This window comes from Nestor notabilis, unplaced genomic scaffold, assembly GCF_000696875.1.
Source record: "Nestor notabilis isolate BGI_N333 unplaced genomic scaffold, ASM69687v1 scaffold24549, whole genome shotgun sequence".
Classification (NCBI taxonomy): domain Eukaryota; kingdom Metazoa; phylum Chordata; class Aves; order Psittaciformes; family Psittacidae; genus Nestor; species Nestor notabilis.
Window position 1 is genome coordinate 25,992 of NW_009944459.1, and position 10,996 is coordinate 36,987.

The 10,996-nt window shown below is 39.5% G+C and overlaps 1 protein-coding gene across 1 annotated transcript in view; it reads right to left on the reverse strand.

Moving 5' to 3' along the window:
* Positions 1–9,772: 9,772 nt before the first annotated feature.
* MCUR1 (mitochondrial calcium uniporter regulator 1) overlaps positions 9,773–10,996 on the reverse strand; it is a gene marked incomplete at its 5' end in the record, with an annotated part of 11,358 nt that continues 10,134 nt past the window's right edge. Inside the window, one exon of the mRNA XM_010022437.1 lies at positions 9,773–9,917. Within this exon, the coding sequence (XP_010020739.1) occupies positions 9,862–9,917 (56 nt within the window). The remainder of the gene's footprint in view (positions 9,918–10,996) is intronic.

Consider the following 10,996-nt stretch of genomic DNA (forward strand, 5'->3'; position numbering starts at 1 on the left):
TTCCAGTTTCTTCAATACACAATCCCACTGCTGCTTTACCAAGCTGCCAATGAAGAACTGTCTTTATAGGTCCTTAGCTATTTCTCTCCAGGAAACCTAAGCAAAGAAGTAAATAACTGAGGAGAGGCAAGCTGAAAGCTTGCATCTCCCAAATCACTTAATTTTGTCTCCCCATCACACCTTAACATCTTGGTTATGCCAAGTCTTCTACTGGCTGAGGAGGGCAAGTTAACAGCACTTCAGGAACAGCAGATGTGCGAAACACGGCGTTGCCAGCAGCGTGGAGCTACAGGACAAAGCAGAGGCTTGCACTGCAGCCTTGCAACATCTGAGAGCGGGGTGATGACCAGCAGCTGGAGTTGGTGAATGCAAAAGAAGTAGAGGTTACTTATATCATCAAGATACCAGCAAAGGCTTCCATTTTATGTGTTTCCTCTCAAGATGGCTGCAACTTCCCATCATTCTTAGTTGGGCTGAGGCCAGCTGTTGAAATGCTGCTCCACCACTGCCACCAGAGGTCTTGCAGGACCAGGGCAGTGAGGAGCAGCAGACGTGCCCCGGGAGGTGCCCACGCTGAAGGGGAGCAAGGTGCTAAGGCTGTTATTAAGTGAGGTGGCTTTTGCAGTGTGGGGCTGAGTACAGAAGGGAAGGTGCAGACTGTAGAGGGAAGTCAAGAAGACTGAATTGCTTATGGGCCTAGGATTTTGGCCCTCTAAGAAATGGCTTTCATACAAGGGCGAGAAACTCCTTTGTTCATATCAGGACTGTGTGTACAGATACAACTGTGTGCATAAACATCAGGGCTGCGCATAGTGAACGTGAAACAGGGCACATGTGTCCTTCCTTGCCCCTCCCCACACGTGTACACACATGTGTATATATACACACACCTACCGTTTTTCACCTTTGGACCTCTGGGAGCAGAACAGAAGATCCATCGAGGTGTAGTGAGGAGGGGAGCACACAGGCTAAAGACTCTTTCTGGGGATTGTTCATCTGCCGAGGACCTAGCAGAAAGGGAGGATAATTGAAGTGAACATTAGCTATAATTAGGTGTTCGCATACATTAAAAATAGCTTTAAAGAAATTTAAAAGATTATTTCAGGATGAACATAAGGCTTAGTGCACTTCAGAATCTAGATGTTTACCCTTTCAAATTCATGCAGCATTCAGGGGAGTAGCCCATTAGTGGTGTCTTGAGTTTTACAGTAAATTACCTCAGATGCATTGGCAGAAGATTAGAGGACTTTAAAAATCACATTTTTCATATTCATTGAACACTAGGGCGTGACATGGGTTTTGATCTACTGAAATTGCTGTGGAATAAATGCTGTCAGAGCCCTGACATTTGAACCGATGGATACAATATGGTAGTTACAACCCTGGTAAAAGTCTCCAGCTAGCCAAAAAAATAAAAAGCTTTTCATCCCAGTGTTTATATAAACCTACAACAGAGGTAAGTTCCCTATGGAGTTCTGTCTTTGCTGACATAAGCACCACACAGTCTAATGTGACCATGTTGGTTCACGCTAGTCTTCCAGCCAGATTTCTTGCTGCTTCTACTGGACCACTATTCCAAATCCTAAATTCTCCAGTGGTCAGGAACATCTTTATAATTTCTGTTGTATATGTACTTATGTACTGTGTCCTTCACCTTAAATAATTACTTCCTTTTTCTTCCATTTGCTACTAACAGTGCCCTTGAGAGCATGCCCAGAGTCAGCTTACCTTCAATTTTCATTTGTTAGCCTAAATAAATCTTTTTTCTGAACATCCTAGTAGGTCTTCTCCACTTTTGAACTTGTTTTTTCTCAAACCCCAGTGATGTCTTCTCATCATGAGGTTACTTCTTAACAGCATTATTTTTGTAATGCTGTTAAGTCAGATTATGTGGAATCTGAAGTCAAGATCTATTAGATCTGTTGTGTTTCTTTTGCCTACAAGGTCTGTTATACAGTTATTACCAGAGAAAGGTGACAAATTAGTCTGACACAACCTACCCTTGGTAAAACTACACTTCTTTACACGCAATCTTCCTTTTACCTCTCCAAGGTTCCTTTCCTTTACATTATTTGAAAAGCCCCCTGTACTACTGGAGGTAGCAATCCATGGTAAGTTAAATTGGATGTACAAGGGAAATTGCTCAGAGGATCATAATTGTCATAAAGATCAAATATGGCTTCTGGAGTCTGACTATTGACTAACATTGATCGCATATGGAAGAAGAATGAAATCAAGATTCTGGCAACAGCCTATGCCAGTCTACTGCATCAGTGCAAGAAACAAAGTCTGTAATACCTAGCTGTGCTTGGCCATATTTATCAGTCCCTGTCACAAATACCAGTTACATATTTGATGAGCAGTTCCATCAGTCTGAGCTTTATGGTAGCAGAGACCACAAATAAAAGAAAAAGAAAAAAAAACCCCAAATGACAACAACCCACATCCAGGCCTCTCGGGACAAGGTTTAAATAGAGTGAACCTATTATGCTGGCTGGCCGGGAAATTCAGCAGTCTTTGTCTTTGGAAAGGCTAGAATCCATTCTGGGAGAAAAGCCCTTCAACCACTGGGATCCCAGCAAAAGATTAGAGTCTCTTTTTATCACTCAACAGTCCTATTTCATCCCCACTGCAGAAAAGATTATGGCAAGGGCTGTTGTTTCCTACCCTCAGGCAGGCTGGGACCTCTTCTGAGAGGGCAGTATTTTGAAGTGCCTGCAGCCCTGGTAGGAAGTGCTACAAAAAATAGGCAGGAGTTACCTCTCTGCTCTTAAAAGCTAGATTTCCCTGTATAATTATCCCAGTAGGAGCTGGAATTCAGAGGACTCATCGGAGTGTGGGACGGAGTGAGGCACAAAGGCTGGCGCTCCCCCCTCCCCCAGCCCTACATGGAGCAGAAAGCAAGGCAGCTCCTTTCTCTGGCAGCACAGAGATCTTCCCCAGCAACAGAATCACTGTACTCTGTGTGCGATGATTTGACGCTGACATAATGCCTCTATATAATCTCTGATCATGGGAACTTCGGCACAGACCCGTTAAACCATCCTTGCCTACATAGCTGCTGTCCAAAATTGCCTCGTAACTTAGCAACTAACTTGCTACCTGCTATCACTCATAGGCCTTCTTTAATATCACCATTTCTCAAGCTTTTCCCTTTCATTACATGTATGTATTTCAAGTTTCCCTCTCCCTTGAAGCAATGCTTCAAGAAGAAACTCAGTTTTCTCATTTTTGGCCTTTTTTTGGCTATCCCTCTAATTTTTCCACAGAATTCTGTCACACGAGCATTACTACAGCTCATTCTCAGACTTACCACCGGATCACCCAGCCCACCTGTTACTTCAGTAAGGGTCATTAGCAAAGAACAATCACCCTTTGGTAGTCTGCAGTCAGGACTCAAACACAGCACACTAGAGCAACATAGATAAAAGATCTAAAATCCAACCAACCAACCTTCCCCCCCCCACACGTTTAAGTTATGATTTTCACACCAAGCCTAATGCAGCTTATATAAAACTTCATGTGTTTGCAATAAAGCTTTTCATCCCAGGACCACAGAAAATAAGCCTCCATTTTCTGGATTAACACACCACTACCACCAGTTAAAGAAACAGGCAGCTCCACATGCTGCAAAGGCAGTTGTGGAACAGCCGCCTGTTGCTATTGCTGGGTTTTGTCCAAGAGCAACGAGGAACTGCATGCCTCAACCTTCACTTATGGACTGAAGTAACTGGCTTTGCTTATGTTTTCTTTCACTGTTGCTACAGTCTTATCTATTTGGTATCTCAGATATTTATACAGTACACAGACTTCCAGCACCTTGCAATTCCCACCCCCTGCTCCCCCATATTTGTATCTGTTTATACATGATCCTGTGGCTTGTTTTATTCAGAGATATTTGAGTACCTCAGGGTCTTGTGGTTTTGCTGCATGTGGTGATGTTCTAACAGTGTACAGAAATATTTAAATTGCTACTTGAAATACAATTTGTACAAAAACTTAAAAAAGCATCAATCAAGACTGATCATGAAACCTTCGTATAAATAAGCCTTTAACTTCAGTGAACAAGTAAAGGCTTGCAAGAGAGCCTTTGGTCATATTTTAATGCATTAAACACTATTCCATTAAGAAATACATTAAATCCCTGATTAAGAACAAACTGTAAACCAGCCCTTCCCTCTTCTAAATCTCTCTACGACCTTGGGCAGCACGGGGTACTTGAAAACTGTTAAAACTCCAAATGGCATATAAAAGAATCTAAAATGTATTTATTAAATTACGTACTGAACATTTAAAGTTAGGAACTGCAAAGGAGTATGAGCTAGGAGTGCCCAAGTATGGAACCATACATTTTTCTTCCTGTTGGGTAACAGCAGAAAAAGAAAATACCTTGCAAAACACTGGCATTTATGTAAATGGACATAAGGTTTCTGTTAAACATTTACCTTTCACAGTGAGTGTATTTTTGCTTTGTTACTTGATGACTACCACTGTTTATCAAACAGGATTAGCTTCCTAAGACATTCCCAACCCCCCATTTAACCACACTTTATGAATCACCAAATTTATAACTTGTCAGGCGTGGTCTGACACCTTAGGGCAAACTGGGACCCTGTTTCAAACAAGTCAAGTGAACTGCTTAACAGCTTAGCAGACAATGCGCGGTTACATTTTCATAAGTCTTGGATGCATTTTTACTTAATAGCAAAAAGAGAGAGTAATACCTTAGCATAGCTTTTTGAGAGCTGTGGTCATGGGTGTCTTCAAATCAGGTTATTCAGAATGAAACCATTCCCATAGAGGAGGGTGCTGCAGTGCAGAGACTGGAAGGTGGCTAGGAGGATTAAAAACAAAACCCCAAACACCAAACCACGCAGAAGCTTCTAAGAAACCCCCCTTCATTTTAAAATAAGTATCCTTTTCAGAGGAAACAAAAATAATAAGATCTCTGCAAGAATTTTCCAATGGACTTTTGGAAGCCTGAGCCCCCTCAACTTCTACAGAATTACAGCTGCTTCTTAAAAGCTTCCCAGAACCCAGTACTTCAGAATGGTACTGCAGTGTAACACATGAGACATGGTAACTACGTCAAACAAAAATACCGTATGAAAGTGTAATGCCCATATGCAGCATCCACATTAGACATGCTCAGTCTCACCTGTGCATCATTGGTGGTTAATTTTTTTAGTATTGGCTCATGCTTTTACCTTTATTTGGTCTTAAAAGCTCAGTGTAGAGTTCAGTAGCTCAGGCAAGGTGGTGGTTAGTGCCTTGGCTTAGCTGGCACCTAAGGAGCACAAGGGAACTCTACATGTAAATCATGAGGCATTAAAATTGACTTATTTGAGAGCTGTAATAGAAAGATTATCAAAATCTCCAGCCACTCTCTGGGTCTGGTTGTAGTAAGTAAAGGGAACTTCTGAAGTGGCCTTTGTACTTACTAATTTCTTGCATCACTGGGAGAACTTTATAAATATATAATGCTTCATACACCTTTACCACAAGAAAACGGATCCTAGGTAAAGACAGGAGAATGACCCGGAGTAACACAGATTACTCTGGACAAAATCACAATCAAAAATGACATATTTAACAGCTGTCTATTCGTGGAGTAACATGCTTTGCTGACAGTCCTACAGAAGAGGACAGGTTTTCTAACAATTGAGAAAGACCAAAGCATGCTGGAGATTCAAATATAAACAGTGTAAACTCTGAGTTTTCCCTTCATGATGAGAAACCTGCCTGGCTTCCCTTCCCACCCCTGCTGAGATAACTATTCTCACCCTATCAGTTCTGAAACAAACCTCGTATACACGCTTGAATTGACCAAATCAACTTGCCTGCTCTGAATATGCCATTATTATATTCATGTTCCATACAGTTCTGGTTAAAATTCTCCCAGAACATGTGCCATTACCTGCAGAGGGGGGAAAAACCCAATCCCAAAATACACACCACCCTTCTTGCCCCCCCTCCCCTGCACTACACTTACTCATGCAACAAGAAGAGGCTATTCATGCATAGTATCAGTCATGATTCAAACCAAGCTGATATAATTTCAAAACGCAATGGGGAACCTAATGAACTTCTCAGAGTTTATAGGGTGCGTATCAGAACAGCGAAAGGAGGTAGGGCATTTGAAATATTATGACACATTGACACACCTGTGTTGCGCATAAACATTGGCCCAAGATTGATGTTTGCCACAATACTTCAGTGCTCATTTCCAGTACTTTGTTTTTGATAGCACTTGGGCATCCTCCCAAGAAAACTGGAATCTTCTTTCTTGGAATGGATAGATTTCAAAGGAACACTATGCAAACATTGGCATCTTCCTTCTATGATCTTTAGTTACAAAACTGCATGTGAAGGGTAAGAGGCGATTTCTCCGACACAGAATTTAAGTGTAAAAGAATCAACACTGCTGCTTTAAAATGTTTGGCAACAGGATAAAAAATACGTTTTAAGCCAAAGGAAGCTTTCCTAACAAAGACAGAGCAGGCCCTCTGTCTCTAAGAGTATATGCATTTGTTTCTGATTAAAGTGAACACCAATATTCCAGACACGTATTTGATTGTAAATTAACTTTCTATTTAGAAGCTAAAGAAAATTAATTTTATATAGAAAGCTTTACTCCAAAAAAACCTGAAACTAAAAAAACCCTAACAAAATCAACCAAACAGAAAAGTCATCAAACCCCCCAAAATCCCCACAAACCCCCCATAACAACCCCCAACAAAACCCCCAAAACCACAGACCGCAAAATTCCACCCCAAAACATAAGAAAAACCCCAACAAAAACCCCCACCAAACAAAAAGCTCTATAAATTCAAGATACATATAGCTAAAAGAAAAGCAATTAAAAAGAAAACATCTTTGTCAAACTAATAAATAATTTCTGAATAAAACTTTTCCAAATATATTAAAACATTTTAAAAAATTATTGATTTTACAGTGTACTTATTCTTGAAATGAGACTTTACATAATGGTTTGTTAAATATTGACTTGTCTTTTAGAATTTTGATCATTTTAGAAATCATAATAACGGCAGTTTATTTGATTCCTGAAAACTCAATAGGAGATGCAACATTAAGTCTTGCTTGCACCTTGCAACCAGTAGTTCAAATGAACTGGTCAGAGGAATTTAACTAACTCTGTGATCAATAATCAAACAAAACAAAATAAAAACACAAAAATCTTCACCAGTTTTCCTGGGCAAGGTCTACAAATGGTAGCAAGAGTAAGAGAAGAGTCCATGAAGTGGTATGACTCAAAATATCTAGAAGGTAAAAGCACGCCTTCTCCAAAGCCAATAGGAACTGTGAATAGCTGCATGGAGCCAGGATTTCACCATTTATGACAAGGTCAGTTAAGTGCATAGTCACAGCTAGAGTAAGGCTTATTCTACTAAACCAAAACATTTGTGGTTAAGAAAAATTGAAGCAGACTTCATACCTACATTAAAAGTGTTTCCATTTGTCAACTCATTGTTTTAAGCATAACTCTACAACAATCTGGGAAATGAATGATGCCACCAACACTTCCAATAGACAAAGAGCTGGACAGCATGTGACTGAACAACAACAGAATACCTGAAGCCAACAATTCAGCTAATAATGCATCCCAGTGAAAAGGAGATGGCTACTTTATGGCTTTTTACTGAAAACAAGTGGGAAAGCAAGAGAGGTTGTGCGTTTGTGCACATGGGAGCAATAAGCTTTTACACCACACCTGAAAATTTATGGGCAAAGAAATAATAATTACGTTCTATTTATAGTGTCCTTTTCCTGAAGGACCCATTAACTTTATTCCTTGTTAGAACTCTCACCAAGAAGTGCTGGTTTGCCTCACACTTTGCTAATTTCAGGACAGTGCTGCTCTATAATCTTTCACTTCCTCCTTCCATCTGCCCTGAAAAGAAATTTGCATAGTATCTATTTTTGGGAGGACAGACCCCATATATAGAATTAGTTCTCAATAGATATTTTACCAACTGCTTATCAGATGCTCTGGCATACAGGCAAAAATGTACTGATTACATAGATAATCACCTGTCCTGGGAAGGCAAGAACCAAGATTGAAGTAATTCCAAATATCAAATTATTGCTTGTCTAATTTGAGAAAGTGTCAAGTTCTAGAAGTTAGTACAAAAAATATTTTTAAAACAAAAAAAGGGAAGATCTTGAATATAGATTCATTCAATTCAGAGGGGCAGTTGTCTGCAATAATGGGTTTCCTTATTTTGATTGTTCTTTTCGCTTCAGTGCTGGAGGAGCTGTTGACTTTGCTAAATCTTAGCCTAAAAGAAGTCCTATTAGCAGTGACTTACCTTCAAACAAAGAGATTAAATTCAAATTTACAAGTTGTGCTTATAATGAAAACTCAGCCTATCTTATGAATTATTAAAAATTCTTTATTTCAGGCCAGCATAGTATTATTACAGGCATCCATTGCTTCCTCTGAATGTGCACATGATTGAAGCTGGCACTCCCCACCACCAAGAGTTAAATAGTTATTACAGTACAGGCACAAAGTAGCCAAACAGCTTTACTTTCATTAAGCAAAGCTGTGATTGTGTTCTAACAGCATTTATTACCAATGCATAGATTGTTCTCTCCTTGTAAGAGCAAGCAAGAAGGGCTAATTTCCCCTAACTGAAGGAACACGCTTGGCAGCTTTGCTATTCAAGCAGTCACTTCCTCAGTGGATGAATGACAGATAACTGGATACACTGGGCACCTTCCTTCATTGCCTTCAGTTGCACTTACCGGTGCACATGGGCTTGCTCAGAACTGGATTTAACAGCCTTGCAGGTGTCGATTACTGCTTTCATGATTAAAATCACTATCAAAATTTGAAGAACTAACAGGACTTGTATTTATTTATTTAAGTAAAAGCAAAAACCCCAGAAGACTGTTGGCTTTGCCGTTCCCTTGCCAAAGACCCTGCTTCATAACCACCATTTAAAATCTCTTTCCTTTCTAGAAGCATCAATTCCCTTCCATCAAGAAGGCAGCACCAGAGATACTTTCTATCACTGAACTGTAAATTAATACAATTAGTGTATTTTACTGCATTGCAAATTTCCAGTTACAGTGGTAAAGATAGCAATTAGCATATGGAATGAGTATCAGATACTTATATGTATCAAAAGCAAGTTAGTCACAAAAACCTCTACAAATACATTACAAACAACACTAGCAGCAAACACTGCTATCATTACACAGTACTCTTGTCATGAAACATGACTGATTGGATAGCCATCTGGAAAACAAGCTAATAATGTTATAAAAATAGCAAAACAAATATTTGATCATAGTAACTCTATGAACACATGTTAGAGGGAGGGAGGTAAGCATGATTCAGTTAACACAAATTCTACTTATACAAGAGTGCCTCCAAGCCACAGAACATATAGTTTCAGTTTTACATTAGCAGTCAGGACTTCAGTCTGATACATGCAACTGACTCCGGCAAGCAGGTCTGAACAGCCTGCAGAATGTAACCCCCCACACTCTTCTCTAGAGCAGGCAGCCCCAGACGATTGGTGTGAATGCCAGTCTCTCCTCTGATGACAGTCGGTAGCAGCAAGGTGCACGCACTGCAGTTCAGAGTGGAGGGAAAGGTCAGAAATGCGTATACTCTGCTTTCAGCAGAGGTAAGTTTCAGAATATGCACAGTATGTGTACAGTTTGTTTCTAGGCACATCTTTGGTTACATTCTCTATACAGTCTGCTTTACAAAATAAATAAAACAGTCAAGACTTGGTTAAAGTCCAGGTAAAGATAAAACTTCTTTTTCCTTTTTTTCCTCCCCAGAAATGAAGACAGTAGTAGAAGTCCCTTTACACTGATGTTTTATTATCTCCATAAACGATAAAATCCCAGTGCTACCGTCAGGCATGTAAATACTGAACCTGAAAGAAGATAAAAATGGGGAAGAAAATGGAGACATTAAATCATTAGCTTTCTACAGAAATGTTCTAATAGCTATGTACACATCTTACTTCAATACTAGAAGTGCAACCACCACCCCTTCTCCATGTAAGAAAATAAGGCTTTTAATTTAAAACCAAACAATTTCACAGTGGAGTGGCACAAAAATGACAAATGGAAAAAAATAAATAAATAAGAAAGAATGCAGGAAAACTGGGCTGAAAAAGTAGAAAAAAGCTGAAAGAAACCCTTAGTCGCTTACCATTCCAAAAAAGCTCGATATGGCAAGTTACAGTTGTAAAGTGAGGAAATGGGTAACAGGATTATTAAATCAGTCAAGTATTCAGCAAACAAATAAAGGCAAAGCTATCTTTAACGAGGCCCAGCAGTTTGCAATTTTTAAAATTTCTATTGAAATGATACAGACTTTTGATTTCTAGATGTACACACAAAAGATTTTTGCCATTGTTTGCAACAGGAGCACTTCAAACACAATGCAATTTTGTTATGGAGTAGGGATGGTGGGGAAAACAATTTCCTCTCATTTTAATGAAGTGCGTTTTATTTTCCAGTAATGGTTCTCTCTAAAGGATACGCCTGAAGTACAGTACTATGAATAGATGTGATTGTACTTGTGACAAAATCCATTGTGAAAGAATAATCAGAAAATCAATATCAGAAGAGTAATTTTCTACCGCAAACCTGCTCGTTTAATAGCACTGCACACTCAGTAGCAAAATGTCAAAATATTCAAGTTACATAGGGCAATAATGCAGGCACACACACATAAACAGTATTTATCTAATACACATGGCCTGAAACATGATTGTTTAAAGACTACGTGGTGATGAACAGTGAGAAAAGCTGAAATGTTCCATCTTGCATATAGATCTCCATCAGACAGATGAAGAAATCTTAAAATGCAGCAAGCTGCTTTTATAAATTAAGTCAAGCACAGAAGAACTTTTTGGCCCTTGTTTACCAGGCAGTCTTTGAGATTTCTCATACGCATTATTGTAACAATAGGGGGGGGGGGGGGGGGGGGGGACAAAAAACGACC